Source organism: Myiozetetes cayanensis, unplaced genomic scaffold (genome assembly GCF_022539395.1).
Source record: "Myiozetetes cayanensis isolate MyiCay16 unplaced genomic scaffold, myiCay2020 scf5-8, whole genome shotgun sequence".
Taxonomy (NCBI): domain Eukaryota; kingdom Metazoa; phylum Chordata; class Aves; order Passeriformes; family Tyrannidae; genus Myiozetetes; species Myiozetetes cayanensis.
The window spans coordinates 95,058,237-95,083,744 of record NW_026087742.1 but is presented as its reverse complement, the minus strand read 5'-3'; the positions used below and the strand labels follow the sequence as shown (position 1 = coordinate 95,083,744).

At 35.0% G+C, this 25,508-nt stretch overlaps 1 protein-coding gene across 3 annotated transcripts in view; it reads left to right on the top strand.

Moving 5' to 3' along the window:
* Positions 1–25,508, top strand: part of NLGN4X (neuroligin 4 X-linked) — a 171,883-nt gene that overhangs the window by 134,673 nt on the left and 11,702 nt on the right. For all 3 annotated transcript variants that reach the window (XM_050333857.1, XM_050333855.1, XM_050333856.1), the window contains 2 exons: positions 22,216–22,401; positions 24,269–25,058. In XM_050333857.1, coding sequence (XP_050189814.1) covers positions 22,216–22,401; positions 24,269–25,058 — 976 coding nt within the window. The remainder of the gene's footprint in view (positions 1–22,215; positions 22,402–24,268; positions 25,059–25,508) is intronic.

Below are 25,508 nucleotides of genomic sequence, written 5' to 3'. Positions count from 1 at the left end.
TGGGTGATTTTCTTAGCAATAGCTTTCATTCTTTAATTCTTATGATCTCATTTACTTACCTGTGAAAATTTTTAGACTGGCAAAGTTTACTAGCAAGAGGATGTTGTGCTGTGGTGCTTCTCCTGAGATCTGATAGATTTGGTTACTGCTGGAGGAGCCATGCTTCTTAACCCTGCCTTTTGGTTTGATAAACAGGCTGCTGTTTGGGGGAGATGTTCCTCCTGTAATACAGATGTGACTGCAACTGGCAAAGGCAGTTTCACTTTATTTAGCTTTAGACTAACCAAGGAAATAAGTAATAGAAAAAAGTCTTTTCTAGTGGAAAATGCATCACACTGGTATTTTTAGATAAAGCCTAGTTTGCTCACAGATGGTAAACATTAAATTTACAGCTAGTGGAGTTTGTATTTGGAAATGGCTCCTACAGGATGTGCAGTCTGATTTGCAAACAATTAAGAATATAGGAGGGGTTCATTGATTTCAGAAGACCTAATCATGTGTGCAAAGCTATCCTTTTCAATAAGTATTTGTAACACTGGAATTAAAGCAGGTTTTCTACCTTAAAAGCAAACAAAATAAAAGCCCCAAACCAACTATACAAAAACACACAAACAAAAGAATGTTATCATAGTTCTTTTAAGCTAAAAATGTTAGGGTAATTCTTCGTTTCAGCATTTTATTTTGTTTCACACAGGAGGCCTATTAAGTCACCAGTTAATCTGTTATTTGTTTTGGGCTCTGTTTTAATTTAATTTCTTTACATTCTCATGGCAATGTCCTTTTCACAAATATTGCGAGGCATTAATAAGGAGGCAAATTTAAGTAAGTTCCATTGTGAACTACTCAGCTTAAAAGTTACAATAGTCTGATGTCTTAAATAACCAGATACTGAAAATGCTGGTTAAAAGTTCATTATTTTTTCCCCTGACATTCATTTTGTGACATCTCTTTACATATTTTGATTCTTTTTAAGAGTTTAGTTGAAATCCAGTTAACATACAGATTTGAACCTTTTTTGGTTTTCAGTGATTTACACTTGTGGTCTAGCCGGTTGCCGTCATTATAATTGTATCTTATATTTAATTATTATTTTTACATTTTAAATTATCTTTCTCAAATAATATTTTAGGACAGGGTTAATTTCTATGTAAAATATTTTTTGTTTACTTCAGTGGTAGGAAGAACATACAAATGTGAACATTCATTGCATATTGACAATATATTAATTAATTGTGTTATATTCATGGCTCAGTAGTAACATCATTAGAATGTGTTGCAGTTTTTCTATCAATAACAATTATTGATTTTAAAGGAACATGGACTTTTTTAGCAGACTTCAATTTAAACCCTGAATTCTCTTCCCTTCCCCCAATCCTGCTGTTTATTTCTCAGAATATTGACTTTGTATAAAAAATTGAGTCACGATTAGAAGAAAATAATCCTCAGCTACAGTTGTAGTAAATAACACAGAATCCCTGTAAATGACACCAGGAAAACTAGGTTAGCTGTAGTATGCATTCAGAGGAAATCATAGGCATGGCTAATATCCACTTTGTTATGAAACTGAACATTTTTCATTTTAAATGGATTTTTTTTTTCTGTAATGAAAAGACAACATCTCTCAGAGATTCTGAAAGAAGAACAATTTCTTATAGAATTGTTCATTTAATGCCATAATGAAAAGCATCTGAACTGCCATCCTAAACAAGGACAAGATAAATGGATAAATTGTTCCCTTATTGTTGTATAGGTGATTAGAAGTTGCTACATGAAAGTCACTCTTTTTTCTTAGACTAACAACAATACACATTCACAACATTTTGATCATCTGCCTCTATTCAGGATGTGCATTTCTGGAATCTGAACTGAATACATTCCAGTACCTGACCTCTGGTATAATAAATAATAGAAGGAAAGGAAAATTTGGTCAGGAAAAACATAGCTGCAAAATGAAGTAGTTGCATATTAGTAGAGAAATGGCATAGAAATAAGAACTGTTACTTCCTTATAAGAAAACAATCTACAAAATGGAAATTCCATCAATCTACAAAATGGAAATACTTAATCAAGGGGTCAAATCAGCTGAGTGGTTTCTTTTGCTAGTACTTTGCTGCCAATCCAATTTTCACCCTGTAAGGATATTCCTCTGTGTCTGCTATTGGTGAGTTCATAACTATACCATTCAGTTGTTGTACATAGGAACTTATATGTAATTTTAATGTGTATGCAGAAATTTAAAATTAATCATAGCTTGGCCATAGACTAGAACATAAACTTCAGTTCCCTTCTTTATTGGCAGATTGAAGGATAATTTGTGTCTGTTGAGAATGCGATCATACAGCCACAACATCTTCAAAGTTGCCATTCAGTAGGTGTGTTTTGTGAAATAAAATAATTCCTCATTTAAATTTTAGGCTACAAGATCTACTTCTTAGTGGTTCTATATCAACATCATACACTAACCTTTAGATTGAAGTGTCATCAGTACTGTACTCTTTTTAAAAACCCTGCATGTTTATATCTCATTTGAAATTGTCTCATTTTAGCTTATAGCCTTTTTGTTGTTTTTAATGACTTTTCCTTGCTGAGTTTTTGTAATCAGAAAAGTACTTTTTCATTGCAATTAAGTCATGTCTCAGTCTTCGTTTTACAAAATCTCTGCAGACTTGGGTTTAAAAATCTAAAAAATGGAATTACTTTCATTAAATGTATATACCTTAAATATAGTAGATACTTATTACCATTGAGATTAAAGGAAGACCTACAGGATGAACTCAACAGTCTGTGCTGACAACATTTGAAACTGAGAGAGATGAATCCTGCTGTTTTTTCTCTGTCATTTTTCTATGTTCCTACATTTTTTGGCTTATCCCTCGTTCACACTGTTAATCTTTTAAAATAAAAACTCAGAATGGATTTCAGTGTTCTTAGTAGAGAATGAAGTCATCCCCCCTTTCTTACAAACTGCTTCCTCCTTAAATAGCCAAAGATAGCATTAGTCTATCACACTGGAATCTTCTCTTCAGTTGCTCTAAAAAAAAAACCCCAAACCCTTGGGGCTTTTTTAGTCATTGATTTGTAGGTTACTGCCCAATGCTCCTCTGAAATTCACATACATTCCTACCTTCCATAGATATGGCTTCCATTCCTTAGTCCTATATGAATATGGTTTGCTCTGGATAAAGAATTTTGGTTTGAAGGAAAAAGAACAGAATAATAATAAGTGGATTAGTATCATGCTACCTGGGTGTCTTGTACTCACTGGATCAGTGATCTTAAGATTTATTACCAGTGATTTTCTGTTTACTTTCAGATCCTTGATGAAAATATTTTCTTTACAGTAAACTGAGTTAGAACTGCAAGCCATGTACTTCTTTATTCTATTGTTAATTCTAAAAGTGGTTTTCTCTGTGTCTTGGGTTTTCAGATTCTCTGTTCCAGTTTTTTCATTTGTAAAATAAGGACAGTTTTACTTTCTAACTCTCAGAGGCATGGCACCAATAAAGTACCATGACATGACACAACAAGAACAAACCAAACCAAACCAAAAGCCATTGGGAAAAGAGGTGAACAGAAGGTGGGGGAGAGTGAGATAAAAGTAATGCTACCACAGAAATTACTCTGTAGGCCTACAGAGTCAGCAGAAGTTAATTTATACACACTTGTATGTCTCTCCCATAGTCATCTTTTCCATCAGTTCCTTTCCAGAATAACAAATAAGTAAGGATTCATGCACTTACTGTACTTATTGCAACCTTAATTGTCTGAGCAATACCAGAAGAAACACTGACATAGTTATTTAACTTAAAGTCCTTTGATATTAAACTGTCAAAAAAAAAATAAAATCTGTTGGAATTTTTTTAACCTAATTTCACACAATGCATTTATTTAACTTGATTCAATAAGAGTCTTAGGTTCTTTAAAATTTGGTGTAAACAGGTGAGGTTTTTTTACATTCAAATTATGAAGTTAGGGAGTTGTGAATGTGGAAATAAAAGGAAATTTGGCACTTTCAGGTTTTCATTTTTCTGTGTAACTGAAAATTTCTCACAAATGGCATGGATACAATCTAAACTTTGAGACCCTGGAAGCAGTATAGTATGGTGCACTGATAAGGAAGTAAAAATTCTCAAATCAGCCTATAAAAATGAAAAGCCTTGTATCCACTGATGTTCTTACTGTAATGAAGATTGAGGATATTTAGATTTGTGCAGTTTGGTTTTTTTTTTTTTTTAATATACATGTGTTTGTGTGTGTGTGTGTTATGTATGTTAAATATTTCAGATCAAGCAAACTTTTAAAAAATATGCTGAGCTTTTGGCCAGGAGGTTGGATATTTTCTTAATTTGTAGTCATTTTCAAACACTGTGCTTTGGTATTAGACAAACAGATAGATGTATCCTTGCACTGATGATATGTCTCTGCAGCTCTTTCTCAGGAGGCTATTAATGAGATGAAAAATCTTGGATAAAAATAGGAGAAAAAAAAAGAAAAAACTGTGAATGGGCTCAATGACCCACTTAGAAAAATATTTGGTGACCTGCCATGAAATAGTTAGAGAATGAAAAAGACACCATAAAAATTCTGCATCCTGTTGAGAGCTCTGATATCTTCAGTAAGAATATTGGTACAAAGACTTGTTGTTGCAAAGAGACAAATAGTGCTTGTGAGTCATTGCTTTGATCCCAAAGTAGCACGCAAGCAAAATTGTCTCTTTTCATAATGCAATAAATTCAGCAAATGGTGACAAACAACTCACCAACTCACATAAAAGAACACTCACAATATCCAGGCTGCATTAAAAGTTCCACTAATTGTTAGGCAAATACCAATTACCTCTAGCTGTTTTACTGCTACTCATGTATTCTATATACATTAGCAATGCAAAAGGAAAGCCCTCTGTATCTTACAAGTTGTGAGGAGCTTTTCAAAACTGCTCAGCCAATTAATTTTTTTAAAATAATATCCTCTGGTAAGCAGTGCTGAAAATTCTTTCTGGAGAGATTATTTTAGATGTTTGTAGAGATGTTGGGATGTTTATTTGGCAGCACTGCCTATTAATTACTTGTGTTTGATTAGATGCTCAACTCAGACATTATCTTTATGGTTATTACAGATGCCTGACTTTGTATTTAGGATCTGTTCTACAAAAATAGAGAACTGGTTAAGTTAATAATGCAGTCAATGGAGAAAGATAGGCAGCTCTGAAGACCTTAGGAAAGACTGTTTCTAATACAAGTTTCTCCTAATTAAGACAAAGCAACCATCCTACAGAAAGCAGACACTGCTGGGAGGCTTCCCCTTAGGAACTAGTATGACTTGCATTCAGGGGCAACCAGTGTACAGAGAAAGCTATTTCTCATCTTACTTTGGTAGTATTCATATAAGATGTTGAAAACTTACTTAACAGACTTAGCCCCAAAGGAGATATTCCAAGTGATGATAGACTATCTCGTTCTGGAAAACTGCATATCTTCACACAGGCTAGAAAAATCATGGGGCCATAAGACAGAGAGGAAAAAAAAACCTGTGTGAATGATGAAAACATTCAGAGAAGGGAAAATAGTTGGAACTGAGAAAATTGTTTTATTTTATTTTATTTAGATTTCATTTGCATTACCCTTTAAATTCCCATGGGGAAAAAAACCAACAAACCAAAACTATGCAACCTTCTCCCTTTTTAGCAATTTGTTTTTCTTATGTTTCCTTTTCTAGTAGTAAATATCACTTAGTGGGTTGAAGTGTTTGACAAAGACAGATTTTTTTTTTAATTTGTACTTAATGAACACTAAATATACATACAAACGTGTGTATATATGTGTGTGTGTGTATAAAAACTCCGCTGGAGACCAGTATGTGTAGGAGACATACAGAGTGCAAAAATGTACAGTTCAAATTAAAAACAAGAAAAGGAATTATGCTTTCTGAATAATAACCATAAGAAGTTATGCAGTTCTGCAAACACATGTGAAATAATGTATTCATCTATTAATTTTTCCTTTTGAATGAGAACAGATTTGGAGAAGCAATATTTCTTTAAAATTGTCCTATAATGTAAATTGGAAAATACAACTCAAGATAATTATACCAGTTTTTCAGGAAAGATACTTTGCATCATATTTGCATCCAAAAAAACCCTAGATCAGTAAGTAAAGTTCGGAATGTTGGTTGCCATAGCTTATACTCTTCTTCGTGCCAGCAATCTAGTGAATGGGCACAATAATCTGTTTACAAAATCATCTAGTGAAATGTTTTGAATGTAAAAGAAAGACCACAAATTCCTGCTGGAGTTGTAGATATCTTTAGTAAGAATATTTATATTGTCACAAACAATGGTAACAAAAGAGGGAAAAGAAGGTTCAAGAAAACAGTAGAATAAAGAACAATTTTCATCTCTGATTGCTTTGTTTGTTCATATGTATTAGTTATATAAAGTAGCCTTCTGATCTGTATCTAGGCAACACAAAATTGCTCCATTTAATAGTAAAGTATGAGAGTAAATAATCATTTTAATAGGCACATACTATAGAAGAAATAGATGACTGCATTACCCTTCTGTTAAGGGTAAAGAGAAGCAAAAATTGCATTTTTGAATAAAGGATCAACAATAATTAGATTTACTAAATACTTTGAAAAAAGTACAAGCATAAATAAGAAAAAGTCCTTTCTTTTTTTCTCCAATTGCATAACTTGAATAAACCTTTGTACACAGTCACCCTCACTTTTGATTTTATTAATTTGGAAGAAGAATTTCACTCCTATCAATGCTTTACCTAGACAGTTCAGAAACAGCTACTCCTGGGGATCCAGATATGAAAATGAATTCACAGTTTGTTGGTGTTTGGTTTTTGGTGTTTTTTTTTTTAATTTTTCCCCCTACTTATTTAATACTTCACAGTTTTTTATCAGTATCTCTTACAAGCAGGATAGAATAGAGGGGGCCAAAAAATGCTCTGTCTAGTCATTCCTAGATATGCTTCATTCTGCTGAACACTAATCAAGGGAAATGCAATATACAGTGAAAGTTCTTTTAGTATAGTTCATGGTAACGTTTTTTGGTTAACTTTCAGAGGACTGAGTCTTTTACTAGGATTGCATTCTTGAATACATGATACTAGGGAGAAGCATGAACTATGAAGATAGAGAAACCAACCCAAAGAGCTTAGCTAAAACTGCAGAATGTGAATTCCTAGCCTTCAGAACCAGTTTCCAAAGAAATAATTATTTCTGTTACATTCATTTGTTGAAAATAACAAATAGAAAATTACCGTTTATATAATACTATTTTGAAACATTCAAAACATGAGTATTTAGTGGTTTCAAACCTTTTTTTTTTTCCTCCAAAAAACCATCTGTTTCATAACCAGAAGAATGTGGGATGGAAATAAGAAAGTCCATGTACTCAGCATTTATGTTTCATAAAATAAGATGTATGTGTGCAAATCCAGAAGCAATTTCAGCTTTTCTGTTTATTTAATACATCCTTTAGCACTTTCTCTCTTAATCTTTTGCTATCTTTAAGAATCTGAAGGCATCATAATGGTTCCAGGAAATAAATACTTTTGGTTTTATAACCAAATTTAATCAAAGATTTTCAGGCATCTCAGATACATTTTCTGTTATAGAGAATCATTTCAAAATATCTGACTTTATCTCACTGGAGTAACCAACACAAAGTATGGATGTGGTCATATTACCAGTTATGAAATACCTCCATATTTTCTTTTTCTTCTGACTGATTTCTTTCTTCAGCATTTATGTGTGGTACTGTTGGGTGATAGCTATCATATTCTCACAACTGTTTTGCTAGAATCTGAACCCTACAGCCTCTTAAGTTTTCTTGTTTTGTAGAGGATCTCAGTTACCTTCAAACATATTGAGGATCTTTTATAGTTAAAATTAATTAAGAGAAACATTTTTTAGTAGTAATATATCAAGTGCAGGTGAATCAAGAGTGTTTGTTGCTCTAATGAATGCCAGCTAATGCCAGGAGAGTTGGACTGATTCCATAGGAATAAGATTCATCTGGGAGATTTTGATAGCATGTCTCATTTTCTTAAAGAAGTGATAGTACAAATTAACGTGTGAAATACCATGAGAAGCACATTAACTGCAGTCACAACCTTGCCTAGCCTGACAGACAGCAGCAGTCTTTCCAGCCACCCACTGATCTGCACTTCTTCCCAGGTGGGATCTCTGTAATTTCTTTCTTGTAGCTTCTTCGAACAGTAGCAAGTGATCACCTTCTTCCCTGTTCTTTCAACACCACTTTACTGGATTGGAAGATGAGTCCCATCTAACACCCTCCTGTGGGTGCTTCCCTTGCTCGCCCCTGGTGACATTTATCAGGAGCTGATGAGGCTTGTCATGCCCTTAGAGGTTAGTTCCATTAAACTTCTCTTGTCCTGTGATATGTGATTAATTCAGTGGCAGTTCAGAAAGAGTGCAGTTCAATGTTTTAATCTGCCCTTTAGAAAAGATGATGTGCGTTTTTCTTTAACTCTCTTCCACCCCTATCTTTAGAAGACTTTCTGAAGATTAATCTTCCTTTTCCAAAATTTGCCCCTGTGAGTAGAATCCTCCTACTATTCATATCTCTCTCTTGAGAAGTCAAGTTTTTGATAATGTTGTGAATATTTTCCAGCAACTGGTTAAGGATTGTGTTAATTTGCTTTTGAAATACGTTGTTTTGAGTATAACAGCAGTGAGCATTGACAAGAGGAGATGGAGAGTGTTCCCAAAAATCACCTCTGAAACTTGGCGATTGTCATTTCACCATTTCCAACGGTCTCTTGGAAATCAGCAAAACTGAATACATCCTGGAGAAAAAAATTAAGAGCCGGAGCATAATTTGAAGATATTTAGAAATCCCAAAATGTGTTCTAAAGACAATTCTAGTTTAATTTCTTTATTCCAGCATTTCTACCTTTCTTACATGGTGTGCAAATCATTACATGAATAGGTAAACATAAACAGTGTAATAACTGAAACCATCATTATTAGCTGAACAAAGTAAGTTTATACTGAGGTTCATTAAAAAAATTAATTAAAAACTGGGAAATAACAAACCAATATTGTTAGCCTTTATAATTATTTAGCTCAAGAAAACATATATTGTTAATTAGAGGAGCACAGAAGAAAGCATCAAAACCCAAATCCAAGAATAAATATACTAGTGAGTAAAATCCCACATTACCTGGAACATTAAATTAAACATATCTAATCAGCATTTCTTTTTCTAAATTATGAATGTAATAAGTGAAAATCTAATTCCTCCCTAAGGCCCAGAGTAATTCTATTAGGAAACCATTATATACCACTTAAGGAAGTTTGTGTGATGGCTATGAAATGATGGTTATTGTAGCACAAACTCAGCTACTGCAGGTGACTCATATTCAAATGTGCAAGATTTACAGGTTGCTTTATCTCACCCATTATTATAACTTTAATAAGGGGCGAGGGAAGAATCAGGTAACTGCACCAACAACATGAAAAATTAGATACAAAACCAAAAATACTGCCAGATAATAAAAAGTGAACAATGAGTAGGACATCAGGACCATGTGTCTTAGAATAGTTGACTTAATAACTCACTGCCATCTGCTAATTTATATTATTAGTTATATAGTTATTTATATATTTTTATGAACATATATATTTGCGATTTATGTTTCTATATAGTATTGAGGATAAGGCTTCTTCAAAACAATACCTTATTAACTGAGAACTACAAAGTTGAATCTTCCAAACCATCAGATTTTGGTCAAGGCTGGTACAGAATAGAAACAATATTTAGCCTGTTATGATGACGTTGTAGGACAAAACTGATCATGACCTTTCAAATTTATTCAGATCTTTATAGAAAATTCATGAAATAATGTGTTAAAACAATGAAACAACTCAACATTTTCACTGATTTTAGCATACCATACTATTATCTTCAATTTTTATTTTTTCCAAATTGAAGAGGTGCCTCAGATTACCAAAAAAACTCATCTATTTTAAGACTCCACCTTATGGAAATTTTCGACTATCATCATAATTACAGATATTTTGCTTAGTTTTTCTCTAGGAATGCTCTAACTTAGAATAGTCAAAGTAAACTTTAAAATATTTCAGATCTCTGTGTAAATTATTGGATTACTGAGGCTATGGAAGTGAAAAGAAAGGGGTTACACTTGCCTTTTTCTTTCTGTGAAAAGTAATTCTAGCACACTATAGTTCTACTGTGGTGGTAAACTCTTCCCATGAAACATTAACTCAGAATATTTTATGTGTTTGAATGTGTAGCAGAATTGATTTGGTTCACTTTGTTGGAACTATGAATGCTGAGGGACATTCTTTAAATCCATATATTACTCACAGGGAATTCGTGATGTTCAAAACCAACCTGAGAGAATCTATTTTAGTATTTTCATTAAGCTTCAGTGTCAAAGGCTTAGAAAATACAGTTTTGCCAAAAACTTCTTTAAAAAATTAAAATGTAAATTTGCATATATGACGTTTTTCCCATCAGCAGAAGCCACAAAAAACCCCAAAACAAACAAACAAACAAACAAAAAACAACCAAAAAAACCCACAAAAAACCACCAAAACTAAGCAAGTCTACAATAATTTCAATGTATTTTACTAGCAGAAGTAGAAATCTGTTTATGTACTTCCTGAGAACCACCTTACCTTATTCAAGTCTTTAAAAGCTCTCTTTTGAATAGTAGATGGAGACCAAAGTGCCTGAACATTCTTATCTTTATAAAAATTTCATTTTAACCATTTCTGAAGCTGTTTATTATAATAGACAGCAAAGATGTGAGGGATAGGAGACATAGTGGTGATGCTCCTGTCAGCTGTGGCTTCTGACACTGGGGTGGTTCCTGAGAGCCCTGTAAATCAGCAAAAGAATGAAGTATAAGCTTCATCAGAACCCAGCTAGCCCCGCTGAGGCTGCAGAGTTGTAGCGTCCAACTTTGGGATACAGTCATCTATCCTTACATGCTAACCAGGCTTGTGGTGAAAAAGATTGAGTACACCCACGTCATCCTCCTGAACACTGACCTTTTGATAAGTTCATCAACAGAACTCAAAACATTTGCAGTCTTGTTTAGAAATGAGCTTTGATTAAAACATGAGCTTTTGCTATTTATTCATAATGTTAAGAAGGAATTCAAACTAGGACCAGAAGGTATTTTATTCTTTTTAAGCCTTTCTTAAAAACTGCGGCCAAAGGAATTTGGTATTAGCATTTGTCAGTATCCTCCAGCACAGAAAAAAAATGTTCTGTGTAATCTGCTGCTTTAATACATCATGATTTTGTTTAAGTGGGATAGTTTGCTTGCATCCACTGGCAGAACTCTTGAGCAGGCATTTCAGATGGTACATAGGAAATTTCATTTAAAGGGCACATTTTATTTAAAAAAAAAGTGGATCAAGATAAAGAATAATGAATCATTTACTCTGGTTGAAAACCATTTGTTCTATGTCTTTCTTTAAAGAGTCTGTATAGTATAATTAATAATAACTTTCAGAAGATATATATATACAGTTGTAGCATATAAAAAGGCTTTTAATAATTGTCTCACTTTCAACTTTATTTTTGTCTCACAGGAATTTTATTAAAGATTCTGTCACTGATTAGTCACTGTCAGACTGTGGTAAAGTTCATTTCTCCCCAGTCCCTTTCTTTAGTGCTGCGTCAAAGAGCTGAATATTTTTCAGATTATTAAGGATATTGCAAATTTTAGTCAAATATTATTAAGAGAGCTGATTTCTTTAGTTTTCTCAGAAAATTCTTGCTAATTTATTAACAATTCACTATTAACTTAAAAATATGTACTCACAGTCTGATGATTTAAAAACCCACTGCTTTCCACATCCTGAAAAGCTCAACTCCTATGTGAGTCTAAATATAGCATTATTTGTGGTGTAATATGAATGTTTTTGAATTTTTTTAGTAGAATTTTTTAAATTAAGATCACAACAGAAGATAAAGAAATTGTGCAAGTGTTTAAATTTTCTCTCAGTACCATATGTGCTTGTTTTCTGTGTTTACCAACAAAACACATTCTGTGTCACCGGTGTTCAAAGTATGCTTTTGGAGGCAATGGTTAGAATTGATCCATAACTAACTGATGCCCCCTGCACAGGACAGATGAGGCCCAGGCTTCAAGCCAGCCAGATATTACCAGCACAAAATCTCCTTCCTGAAAGAAGGGTCAACTTGGATTCCTTTTTTCATCGTGGAGTAGCTGGTACTGATGCAGTAGCTCCTGATTTTCAAAAGCTGCTGAGTGCCCTGGGCCAAGTAGAGTTGCTGTATTCCAGTTCTGTGCTTGTAGGCAAACTCTTCTGCAGGCATAAGAAAGGGAGCCACAACAGCTGCCAATTAACAGAAGTTTATGGACATACGATGAGATGCTCTCTTTGTGATCAATGTCTTTCTTGAAAGTTAACTGTTTAAAAGAACTTGATCTTTGAGTGTATATATTTGCTAGTGTTGTGGATGGAAATGCAGTCATTATCCCTTAAAGCCCTAAACTTTGAAAGAAAACACTTTAAAAAAAATTCTAACTGGACAATGAGGGTTTTTTTCTTTTTATCTGCTTAGTTACATAGTTATTTCTACTCTTACTAAAAGAAGATTAATTTTAATAGGCTTTTAATTCTGCAGCTTATATTCAACCATGGCTCCTTTTCAGTTTTATAGTCTATGCTGTGAAAAGGTTATGCGTTGTTTGCTTATTTAGGGGAATAAAGCTTATAGCTGAAAAAAGGAAGCAACATAACCCAGTGAGGTAACTCGTTATGTCTATTTCTTGCAACTGCAAATGGTGCATATGAGGATGAGACAGCTGTCCATAGTACAGAAGACAAGTGAGACCACTGACAATGCTTGCTTGTTAACCATCATCCTCTTCCATGTTGTCAGTCCTTAAAGAAGTCTGCTATTGAAATCACATTTCCTTTTATAACAGATTCATGATGTTTGGCTACCCAATAGGCAAATAGTTTTTACTAGATCCCGCATTGTCTTTCTTGCATTTTCCAACTTTTTTCACCCCACCTGGAGTACTCTGTCCAGCTCTGGGGCCCTGAACATAAGAAGGAAATGGATCTGTCTGAGCAAGTCCAGATGAGGGCCATGAAAATGAGCAAAGGTCTGGAGCACCTCACCTATGAAGACAGAATGAGGCAGTTAAGGTTGTTCAGTGTGGAGAGGAGAAGGCTCTGAGAAGACCTTACAGCAGCCTTTCAGTACAAGAAATGGTCTACAAGAATCCTGGAGAGGATCTTTTTACAAGAGCATGTAGTCATGGAGCAATGGATGAAACTGAAAGGGGGAGAGATTTAGGTTAGATATTAGGAAGTAATTATTTACTGTGAGGGTGGTGAGACACTGGAACAGATTGCCCAGAGAAGCTGGGGATGTCCCGTTCCTGGAAGTGTCCAAGGCTAAGTTGGATGAGGCTTTGAGCAACCCCATCTAGTGGAAAGTGCCCCTGCCCATGGTAGGGGGTTTGCAATTTTATTTCTCTTAAAAGTACCCTTATGTAAAAGCAACAGACACTGCTGAGTAATGTTTTTTTAAAAAAATAACCATTAAGCTGGAGGTAGACAAGAGCTTGAGAAGGTGAGCAAGAGCCAGGACAACTGACTCACACTGACCAAGGAGATATCCCATGTTGTATCATCACACTCAGAGGACTTAATATGACAGGAAGAAGTGGAGTGGGTTTGGCTTCCAAGTAGCTGTTGTTCAGAGACTGGCAAGACATCGCTCTGCTTCTGAGAGGTGTCAAGTGTTGTCCTTCCTTTCAGTTGCCTTTTTCTTTTTTTTTCACCTATTACACTATCTTTATCTCAACCTAAAATTTTCCTTGTGTTTATTTTTTTGCATTTCCTCCTCTGAAGAGAAGGAGGGTGTAACTGCATTACTGTTTTTTGGATACTCATAGTGCATTTTTCTTGCTAAATGCCTTTGAATTTGACCAAGTAGATCAGTGATTATAAAGTATTTTCGAATCATAGGCTGAGTACACCAGATATGCCACTCACTCCTCCAACACACAACTTTCTAGTTTTGGTTTGTTTGTTGTTTTTTTTTTTCTCTCAGCAATAACATTCTTAGAACAATTGATTGGTTTGAGCTCAGTTTATTTTGGTTTTAATCAGGCTATTTTTAATGTATTCAACAGCAATCTTTTTATAGGACCTGTTGGTTTTTTGATTGTATTTTGTGTAATGGCAGGTTTAACTTCTGAAAATTTGGATAAATAGTAAGTAAGAAGACAGTAGATCAGTGAATGTGTTCTGCAGTGTTTGTTATATATTTATATAAATGAATAGGTTTATGTATATATAAAAATCTACATTCATAGCAATTGCAAAATTGTCTTCAGTGATACTCCAGAGTTGTGTACTACTCATGATGAATGGTGACAACAGAATCGAATGATGAGAAAAGATATCTTAAGTCTCAAACATTTTAAATAACATTCTTTGGCATAACCTCATTGCACAATAGATTCAGAGAATTTTACAGTAAACAAGGCAAGTTTAAGAGCAGTTAAAGTGGCATGTACAAATTTCAATTAGATTCATTAAAACTATTTAATTGTAGAAATGTCACAATGGTTTAACTGAAGGAAACTTGTTGAACTCCATAGCGCTCTGATAAATTTATGCTAAGAAGCTTTTCACTGTTTAGAAATATGAATAAAAATAGGTTTTAAATCTTGTTAAAATGTATCCTATTATCATTTCTCATTCTTTTACTGCTAAGTGTTCTTATACACATATATAATGCAGGACATTTTCAGAAGACTTTTATGGTTTTAAGTCTGGTTATTCTGAATTGTAAAGAACACACTAGGTTTCAGTACTGAAGCAATATAGAAACAAATAATAATAATATTATCAATTCAGCATCTCTGGTCTATTCTTTTGTACTGCATGTGGTAATGAGATATTCTTTCTAGATTTAGGTTTTGTCTTCATAGTAGAATTAAGTTAAAATAATCCATAGAGGTAGAATCAAAAGAGACTCTTTTTGAGTTAGAAAATTGAATTAAAAACATCACTATCCTTGACATTTTAGCATAATATATGAACTCATGAAAACTGTGAGCTAATTTGTCTTTACTGCATGTTTCTCTTGTCTTCCTGTATCTTGAGTTAAAATTTAAATGGCTGTTATTTGGATCTGGGTAGGGTAAATAGCCATAGCATGAAGAAATTTTCTGAGACCACTGCTTCACAATGACAGGCCATACTACTAAAGTTTCTGAATATTAAAAAATTTGCTTTGGCAGTAGGACCTGTAAATTTCAAGCCGTTTTGCAGATGAAGGAAAAGCATTGTTGTTTTGTTTTCAGGATGAAGAAGTATCTGTGTAACATTAATTCTGCACAGACTCAGGCATAGCCACTCCACAGTCCTCCCCTTTGTCTTAGTCTTTGGTAGCTGTCTCAGGTGCAGCAGTGATGCTTACTCAGCCTTGCATGGGCCAGTCATGCTATAGGAAAAATTCAACTTTTTTTTTTTTTTTTCCTCCTCTAAATATGTTCCAAGGACACCATCACTTCATCTTGCATCCCACTATCTTTACTGTAAAGTTTAAGTGGTACTGTTAAAGTTAGACATAGAGTCACAACAAAAAGGAGTATATAGTTATGTTGATTCCAAACAAAACATCATCTAGCCAAGCATTCTGTCTCCAAATACTGTTGAGGATGTTTGGGAATGGTTAGGGAAAGGTAACATAGGACAAACTTACATAATAATTCCCTCTAATACTACTCTGCTCTCCAACTATTTATATCTTGGGGTCTTCCTGAACCAACTGCAATCTGTGTTCTCAGTAATCCCCAGAGAATTTCACTTCACATTTGAACCCTTGAACATTTGAGTTCAGCAGGTCCACTTTTGCAGTGCTAAATGTGATATGTACAGACAAAATCTGCTAGAAAATATGAAGACTGTGCTGTTTGCTTATCATTTTCTCTTTGCTTTGAAAATGCCCTACTCTGGTATTTCACAAATGTAAACAAGACGTGATTGTACTTCGAAGCAGTCTCTTGTATCTTATTTATGTTGTTTATGTCATAGTTCTGATCAGTTGCTGTAAAAATCAATCTTTGTGAATTGCCTTATGAGCAAATTGCAGGCTATTCAGGTTAGGGCAGCAGTCAGAAAGAGTCATAAAGACAAACGTGCACTCAGAAAATACAGCAGAGGCTTAAGAGCACTAGCTTGTCGATTTTCTACAGATTTCCTGATGATTAATTTCTTGTTGTGATATCTTGGCTATTCAACATGTCTTATTAAGTATGGCATTGTTTTTTATGTGAGAGCTATGTCTCAGAAATTAAACATTTTGTTTTTAAGAAAACTTGGGAAGGGCAGAAGATGAAGCAAAAGCACTTGATTTACCATGAAAAGTATACATAATTTCAAAGAGGCACTTTTAAAATTGATTGTAGTAGCTACCAAAATGTATAATAGAATGTTTTAATCTTCCATTATTTATATTTTCCCTCCTGAAATGGGAAAAAAAAAAAAAAAGAGTCAAATATACTTGATTGACTTTCTGCTTTCTGGTTTTATTTAAATCTTACAGTCAGTACAGTTTACCAGTACCAAATTGTATCTGTAAATTTTGATATTATTTCGATCTGGTAAGAAAATACTGGCTTTCACACAGAAAACCTTGTTTTCTTTCCACTGGGAGATTTTATCCTAACTATTGCAATGTAAATGTAGAACAACAACAATAACAAACTATCCTAAGAGTTATGAGAGTTGTACAAGGTACTGTTCTTTGAAAAAAGGAAATGTTTGTTTGTCTTTTGTTACTGTTGAAAAAATGTATTGAAGTACCCCACCTGCAAAAAATCACAACACAGGAATCCTTTGCATATGTACTGTTCCTTCCTTCCTGGTAAGTTCCTAATAATTTATAATCTGTTACAGCCCGGCATGGATGTTTGCATTCATGGGAAAGGCAGGGCAGGGCAGAGCAGGAAGGAAGAGAAAGGAAGGAAGGAAGGAAGGAAATAAAAAGGAAAGAAAGAAAGGAAGAGAGAGAAAGAGAAGGAAAGAAAGAAGGAAAGAAAGAAAGAGAGAGAAAGAGAAGGAAAGAAAGAGAGAAAGAGAGAGAGAGAAGGAAAGAAGTGAAGGAACAATCATGGTTGGAATTTAGGCTCTCAGCCAGCCATCAAATTGATTCGATATGCATTAGGCCCAGGGGCCAAAATGTGAGGATAAAGAATGGACTTTTCCTACAGTGTTGTAATACTGGGTATTACTGTGTGCAAAATGTCAAAGGAAAGTTGTCACAGTAATTTTTTATTTAATAATGTGAGAAGAATGAGAAAGCAGTACATAGGAATTTAAAAAATGCAAAATACTGCAAGATTGGAGTTATCTTGTTGATTGTATTTATCTCTAAGGGTAAAGCCAGAGTTCTCAGGTCAGAATTTACCATACATATACATAATGCTGTTTGGGGGGGGGGTTCTCCATTGTCTTTATTTTTTCCTAAGTCTATGTATATTAAATTGAAATTCCGTGGTTGGAAGAATATAATTTTGATCCTGACCATGTCCACACTAGTGTTTTAATTCAGATCAAGAGTGTATGTCCACAGAAACCCACAGTACTGTCACCACCTCCTTGACCACTGTTTCACATTGTGAAAAACTTCTGAAAAGTGCAGCCTGGACCCTTCCAGGTGAGCCTCAACTGGAAGATGTCCTGCCCCTTATGCACTGTGTCTGCCAGTGGTCATTCATTCAGCCCATGGACTGGGCAATAGTTCATTCATAGTAGAATAAATTTGTCAAATACATACAGTGGGCATGAGGTCCACCTGTTTGTTCTCTTTAGTCTGACTCTTGAAGGTCTGCACAGCATGCTAATGTAGGGGTGGCCTCCAACCACTAGACAAGGCTGGAGCTGAACAGAAGTAAACTCTCTGGGTGGATTTTATAGATATTTGCCCCTGCAACTTGTCGCTATGTGTCTCTGCATAACTTTTTAGTAGTAAAGGGTTTTGTTTAGTCTCTCAATAAGATTTCTGTGTCACACTGGGAAAACCAACTGTAAATGTAGACCTAGGGATTTCTTCCTGTCTAAGAGGGATCTAAAGGAACTTTTTGTGTAGCTTTGTGTCTTCACTGTATTATCAAAACAGTGCAAGTGACAGCATGTAGCATATGAGTCCATTCATTTTTAAAGGTTGTGGGAAAGGAAAATTCCCATTTGTAATCTTTTCCTCCTTGACTGTTGCTAATCTAGTAGCCTAAAACTAAAGCATTCATCTTGAATGCTTTCCTTGATAGAGTCAGGGAAAAATAAATACAATAGTTACTTTGGAAACTTCAGTTTAAGGAAGCATTTTTTTTCTCCTTATTAATTACAAGTAATGCACCTAAAACAATTAAGGGTACTTTATGTTTTCTCCTAGATAATTATGATTTTTTTTTTTTTTAAAGAATAACCTGTCATGAGGAAAATCTGTTCAGTTCTTGTGATTTAATCAAATCAGTATCAAAGCAGCTTATTAATTTGTTAGTGATAAATAACTAACCAGCAGGAATGAGCTATACTTTCAGGATCAATATCAGCAGTACAAAAGATAAACTACAATACTAGGCACTTAGGTTAGTAAACAGTTGCAAATTTCTAAGCATTCTTCTGTAATTAATCCCCAAAAGTTTTAATTGCACACAAACATATAGAGCTGGTTGTGCACCAGGCCACCTCCAGGCTGTATGGGTCGCTAGCAGCCCCATTGCAGGGGAGTGGACTTTCCCTCATTTTCTCTGTGGAATATATGGTTGCTTCAGCATCAGGTGAGCTCTTGCCACTTCTAACCACCCTCTGACCCAACGTCCTGCAAGACCTTGGACATGCTTAGACATATCCTTGTGTGACAGCACACATGGACAGCCTCTGGATGAGTGCAGATGCCCCACAGGAGGGTGCTCTCTCCAATCTGGAGGGAGTTGGCAATGTCTTGGCCACTTTGCACAATGTCAAACCATGTCCAGCTGCTGCCCTCTTTCTGCCTCCCTATCTCTCATTTTACAAACTGTCATGCTTCTGTTGCCCTCTTTTTCAAGCTGACCTTTGCCTCAGAAGACTCTGATTCCCTGGTTACTTCTCAGTCTGACTGGTGATCGTATTTTCCTATGGCACAATAAGTTTGGAGCAAATTTCTACTAAGGCAGTTTGGGGTATTTCACTCAACACACATGGGATGCACTCACATTCCTGTTTTTCAGCTGTTGCTGTCCATATCATTTTGCAGCTGGACCATTATGTAAGGAAAGACAGATTTGTGAAGTCAAGAATTGAATATTACTGTTAATACCTTTCTGTATCATTATGTGGAAAAAAAAACCTAAAAAAACAAAACCAAACAAAAACCCTCTTTGTTTTCCATATTAAGCTATTTCCATTCCTTACTGCACTGCATTAAGCAAGTGAGAAGAACTTGCAGGTTCTATCAAAACCCAAACATAAGAATTTTCAGATCACAGAATGCCCTTCAAATCACACCAAATTATAAACTGGAACACAGTTTTAACTGCACTTAAAAACATGTATATAAAAGGCACGGAATATAAATCCTGTCTCTGAAAAAAACCAGTGCATTCCTTTTCTGAAATCTTCACAGTACTCACAGAAAAAAACCCACAAAACTCTTAGTGTTATGTATTTCTGAATTCTGTATTCTCTATTTGCCTGAGTTTCTTCAAATACCTTTGAAGAAATATTTTGGTATTCAGAGAATGAAAGAAAATACATTTTCATCAAAAAAAGACAGGTTTATGAATTCAGTTTGTGTCATGTGGGGCTGACTCTTTGCCGTGATGATTAGTTTTTAAATTAAGAAAATTTGTTCTTGCAATTAAAGAAAATCAGCAGAGAACTGTGGAAACAAAAGAAACTGTCATTTGTCTAACATCAGATATTCACTGACTGTAGTTTTAGGCAGTTCACCTTTCAATACAGTTCAAAATTACAAAGTTCAACCAGCTTTAGTTTGATGCTGCTAGAAGAGCTAAAACATGTTTAGGCTCCGAATATTAATTATCACACTGCTTTAAAGGTTACAACAGTCACTTTCTCTAAGGGAGGTCAGAGTTCTGATTGAATAAAGCCCTAATTATAGAATATTTTAGAACATTGCAGTGAGCTGCAGCAACAAAGCCAGAAAATAGATTATTTTTTTCTTTGGCAGTCCTAAAAAGATAATAAAGGCATGAGAAAAAGAGAAAAACACATCTGTTAAAAAAAATAAAATTGAGACAATTATGGATTAATAGTTTATTTTTTCTCCATTGGTATAGAAGAGAAAAAAGATATTACTCCATACTAACTACTGTGCTTGCTATTATTAGAGATTTTTTTTAATGAGAAAGCTGGATCAAATGCTCTTTAGCAATACAGACATGATTTGTATTACTGCAATTGAAGCAACTGTTTTCTGAAAAATACAAAGACTTATCAGCACTTGCTGACATTTAATACCTACGAATGATTACTAATTAAATATTAAAAAGATTCTTCTGTGTAGAAGGTAATACATTTCATTCAATCATGACTAACTTGCATGTAGAAATTTATGCCACCATAATTGAAGCCATACAGCATCCCATATTTAGAGTTTAGTCCTGATGTGATATTGCTTTTAAATCTTCAGACAAATTTTTGCATATCATTGTAGAAATTTTAGCATAGAAAACATTTTAGTGAAAGTCTGGCAGGTGTGAATGTCCAACACATCTAATTTTTTCTTCTTTTCTCCTGCCTTGCCTTCTCTTCTGCTTCCTCCATATTGTAAACCCCTTCCACCTTGTGGATTTTCATTCTCTCTATCACCCCAAAAGTTACTATAGCCAGTGCAAAGACATCTGTTCCCCCTTGCCAAAGCAGGTGAAATATATTGCAAGGCCTTTTTTTCCTTAGGAATCTAAGACTTCCCTTCCAGTCTTTCCTACAGTCATGATGGTCCTATTACTGCAGTCTCAGGTCTCTTGTGATAACAGACTCATATCAAACTGCACCAGACTACAGATCTCCTGAGTCCTGGGTCCCCATTCTAGCAAATTTGTCTGAACTGATAATTAGCTTGGAAAAGCCTGCCAAGTGATGTCCTTGTTTTGTCTTGATAAGCAGCTGTCAGTGGTGCTTAAATCAGTAATGTCCATCTGAAAACTAGCATATCCTGTAAGGTATTTCTAATTGACTTCTGACTTAACAGTTGTCTAACAAAAGGTCTGTGGGAGTTACAGAGTGGAGTGTGAGTACATGGCTTACTGGGGTAATTTGGACATAGCACAAGTCTTACCTGTGAATGATAGGCAGCAAGGATAACTGCAATGTTTCACCTTAGTTTCAAAAAACCGAAATTAATCTCAGTAATAATCTTTCAGTCATTTTGTTCTCAGTTGCAAGACAAGCAGCAAACGTGTCATGCTTTGTTTTTAAAATCTGATAACCACAGTATGGGAACAAAAAACAGCATCACAGCTTTCCCTGCAATTTCCAAGGAGAGAGACAAAACCTGATTTGTTCAGATAAAGCCTCCCTACCAAAGGCTGAATTGATGTGGATTTACCTGCTATCTTCCTAATAAATATCCTCTGTGAAATTGAAGTGCAGTTTTTTTCCTAGGCTTTTTCATGTTCCTTTTGTATTTTCTTCTTCCCTCTTTTTTCTGTTTCTGAGTACATCTATCCATATCACAAGTACAGTAATTTAAATAGCTATTTAGTTCAGGACAATTCTGGCAAGTATTTAAATTAGTGTGTTGTTCTCAGTTGATGACTGGCTATCTCACATCTTTGCACAAAAATAATTTCCTAAATTTTTTGACCCTACTCATAGCCAGTTAAAAAATGTTTAAAATCTTCTCTCTGTATTGCTGCATTGTTACAGGAATGTTTCAGAAAGGAAATAGTGATTCTTCATAAACATGACCTCTGCAGTAGGGAAAAACAAACTAAAGCCAAACAGCATGAGAATGAGTTTCACTGCCTGTTCTGGAGACATTTAACTAGGACTGTGACCTTTAAAAAAAAAAAAAAAAAGAAGAAGAAGGAAAAAAAAGCACAGAAGATGAAAGGATGGGAAGATGTGTTGTGTGAATATGTACATACCCTGTAGCTAACTCTGTCTCATGAACTAAAATTATGGGGTTTTGCCTTACAGGTTTTTTAAGTACTGGGGACCAAGCTGCAAAAGGCAACTACGGATTGCTTGACCAAATCCAAGCTTTACGCTGGATTGAAGAAAATATCGGATCCTTTGGAGGAGACCCAAAAAGAGTTACTATTTTTGGATCTGGGGCAGGAGCTTCCTGTGTCAGTCTCCTGACACTCTCTCACTATTCAGAAGGTAAGCAAAGCACTTTTTTTTTTTTTTTATCCTTCTAGTGTCATGAAAATGGCCATATGAGGTAGGCTGAATTAGAATTACATGAGGTCTGTAATTTTTGTAAAATATCTACTAGCTAGTATTCTGGATTTGTATTCGTCAACGTAAAAATATAATTATAGGGCAAACTAAATGGTATTACAGCATAAATCTCATGCAACAAATGCCATGGGCAAAATACTTTTTTCTAGTTTTATCAACAGATTCCACTGGGTCTCCTGTCAAAGAAGTTGCCCTAATTAAAATGGAAGAGAGCAGTGACCTTTTTGATTTTTTACACAGTCTTGGCTGCACTTCCAAAATATATTTAGATACTTTCTTTACTTAATAATAACATAACTCAAGCTTATTAAAAACTGTATTTAACTCCTCACAAATACTGTGTGATCCCACACAGTGTTCTGCTAAGTTAGCTGTGGGATTTCTACCCTTAAGACTTCACCCCACAAAAAAAGAAAAAACAACAAGCACCAAGAATGTTCAGCAGTAGTACCAAATAATAAATATTCATGGTGATAAGACCAAATCTACAAAGAATTTATAAAAGAAGACAACATGAAATTATCTATTATATTTATAAGTGCATGCCATTTTTAGCACATCAAAACAGACAGGAATTTGTGAGAGAAAGCTAAACCCTAGCAAACAGTTACAGAGAGTGATTGGTAAACACCCCCCATTTTGAAACACATACAATTGTGCTTGACAGTTCAGTCAGCTGATACAAATAAGAGTACAGTAGATAACTGTTGAGCAAGCCATGCAAAAATCAAGCAGATGGAACCATGAAAAACTTAACTGATCAAATAATTGAAATTTTCTTGTATGTGCATTAAGTAATCATCTCAAAGGTATATCAACAACAAAACCCACATGCTTTTGTAGCTGTTGCTCTCTTTGACATTTTGAGAGCTTAACAGTAGAAATCATGTCAAGAAGACATCCAGGCATTTAATTTTAAATATAAAATAGGCCATCCTAGTGGTCTTACCAGAGAAAAAGAGATGGGGCAGCTTCACCAGTAAGCTCCCGTTGCTTTTTCAGTGCTCTGACACAAAGAAGCTTTTCAGATCAGATTTTCAGTACTCTTTTTATTAGTACACATAAAGAAACCAGTAAGAACTATTGAATCTCATCTCACTCTCTTTCAAAAATATTTAAATATATTTTTGTTCAACATATAGGCAGTGCTAACACACACGCAAAATTCAACATGTAGGCAGTGATAACATATACACACAAAACCAGTAATAAAAAAATTAAATGGTAAAAGTTTCTGAGTGGAAGATTCAAACCTATTAAACTGCTTTCATTGGAGCATATTTTTTTAAGTTATATGATGCATGGCTTCTGTGAAGGAAATTAGACTGTGTAGTTTTCATTTGACCTTTAAACTACTGAAAGATGCATTTATGAGTGTCATTTACATGGCAAAGAGGATATGATTGCTTGTAGCTGCCAATCCTTTAAAGAAATTTTCACAGAACTACAACTGTGGTAAAGCCAAGGAACTTCCATCACAGATGCAAGAAATCTGCAGTATAAGCATGAGTTGAAACAGCAACCTGAAACCTTCATGCTTTATGTGTATGAGCACCAAGAACATGAGAGATTTTAACTAGTAGCTTATTTGAGACAGTATAAAAAGAGAGTAGTGGTTAGGATCTATGGAAATTGAACAGAAATTTTGGTTTACGCATTCTTTAGTGATTGTATAATCAGAGCTTTTTTTGCTTTGTAAGAAATGCTTTTAATTTTTTTTATTTTTTTATACGCATATTTTCTAAATGTCTAATTGGATTTGTATTTAAACAATTTGCACCTGCAGGTTTGTTCCAAAAGGCAATCATACAGAGTGGAACAGCCCTGTCCAGCTGGGCAGTGAACTATCAGCCTGCCAAATACACTCGGATATTGGCAGATAAAGTGGGCTGCGACATGCTGGATACCACTGATTTGGTTGAATGTCTTCGGAATAAGAATTACAAAGAACTCATTCAACAGACCATCACTCCAGCCACGTACCATATTGCCTTTGGGCCTGTGATAGATGGAGACGTGATTCCAGATGACCCTCAGATTCTAATGGAGCAAGGGGAATTCCTTAACTATGATATAATGCTGGGCGTAAATCAAGGGGAAGGTTTAAAATTTGTGGATGGAATTGTAGACAATGAAGATGGTGTTTCCCCCAATGATTTTGACTTTTCTGTCTCCAATTTTGTGGACAATCTTTATGGTTATCCAGAAGGGAAGGATACACTGCGAGAGACCATTAAATTCATGTACACCGACTGGGCAGACAAGGAAAACCCTGAAACAAGACGGAAGACCCTGGTTGCTCTTTTTACAGACCACCAGTGGGTTGCTCCAGCTGTTGCTACTGCTGATCTGCACGCCCAGTATGGATCTCCAACGTATTTCTATGCATTTTATCACCATTGCCAAAGTGAAATGAAACCCAGCTGGGCTGATTCAGCTCATGGTGATGAAGTCCCTTATGTGTTTGGGATTCCTATGATTGGTCCCACAGAACTGTTCAACTGCAACTTTTCCAAGAATGATGTCATGCTCAGTGCAGTGGTTATGACATACTGGACTAACTTTGCCAAAACTGGGTAAGTGTGACCCCCAGCATTCCTTTCTGTTGATAGCATACTTCTAAAATAGTCAGTACCCCATTGCAGTGGCCTCAAAGTCTGATTTTGCAGTAGTATTATAGAACTGTTTGCATTAAGAAAGCATGTAAATGAGGCTTATTCATATTTAATAGATTTTTAATTAGTGTGTTCCCTCAAACTATTTTCTTTCAGTAGCTCAGTGAGAATAATAATGCACCGTACTTTTGGTTCAAAAACTAGGATAATTATTAAGACCAAAAGCATGTATCAGAGAAAAGGTGGCTCACTAAAATACTGAAAAATCAGAGGCAACATGTCTGCCACTTGAAGAAGGAACTGTCAGGCAGATAGCACTTATCTCCTACAAAAGAAAGGAAGTTCTTGTTTTTCAGTGACCTTCACAGGGATGAGGACTCAGGGAGGAATTAGAACAGAAAGGCAGACACT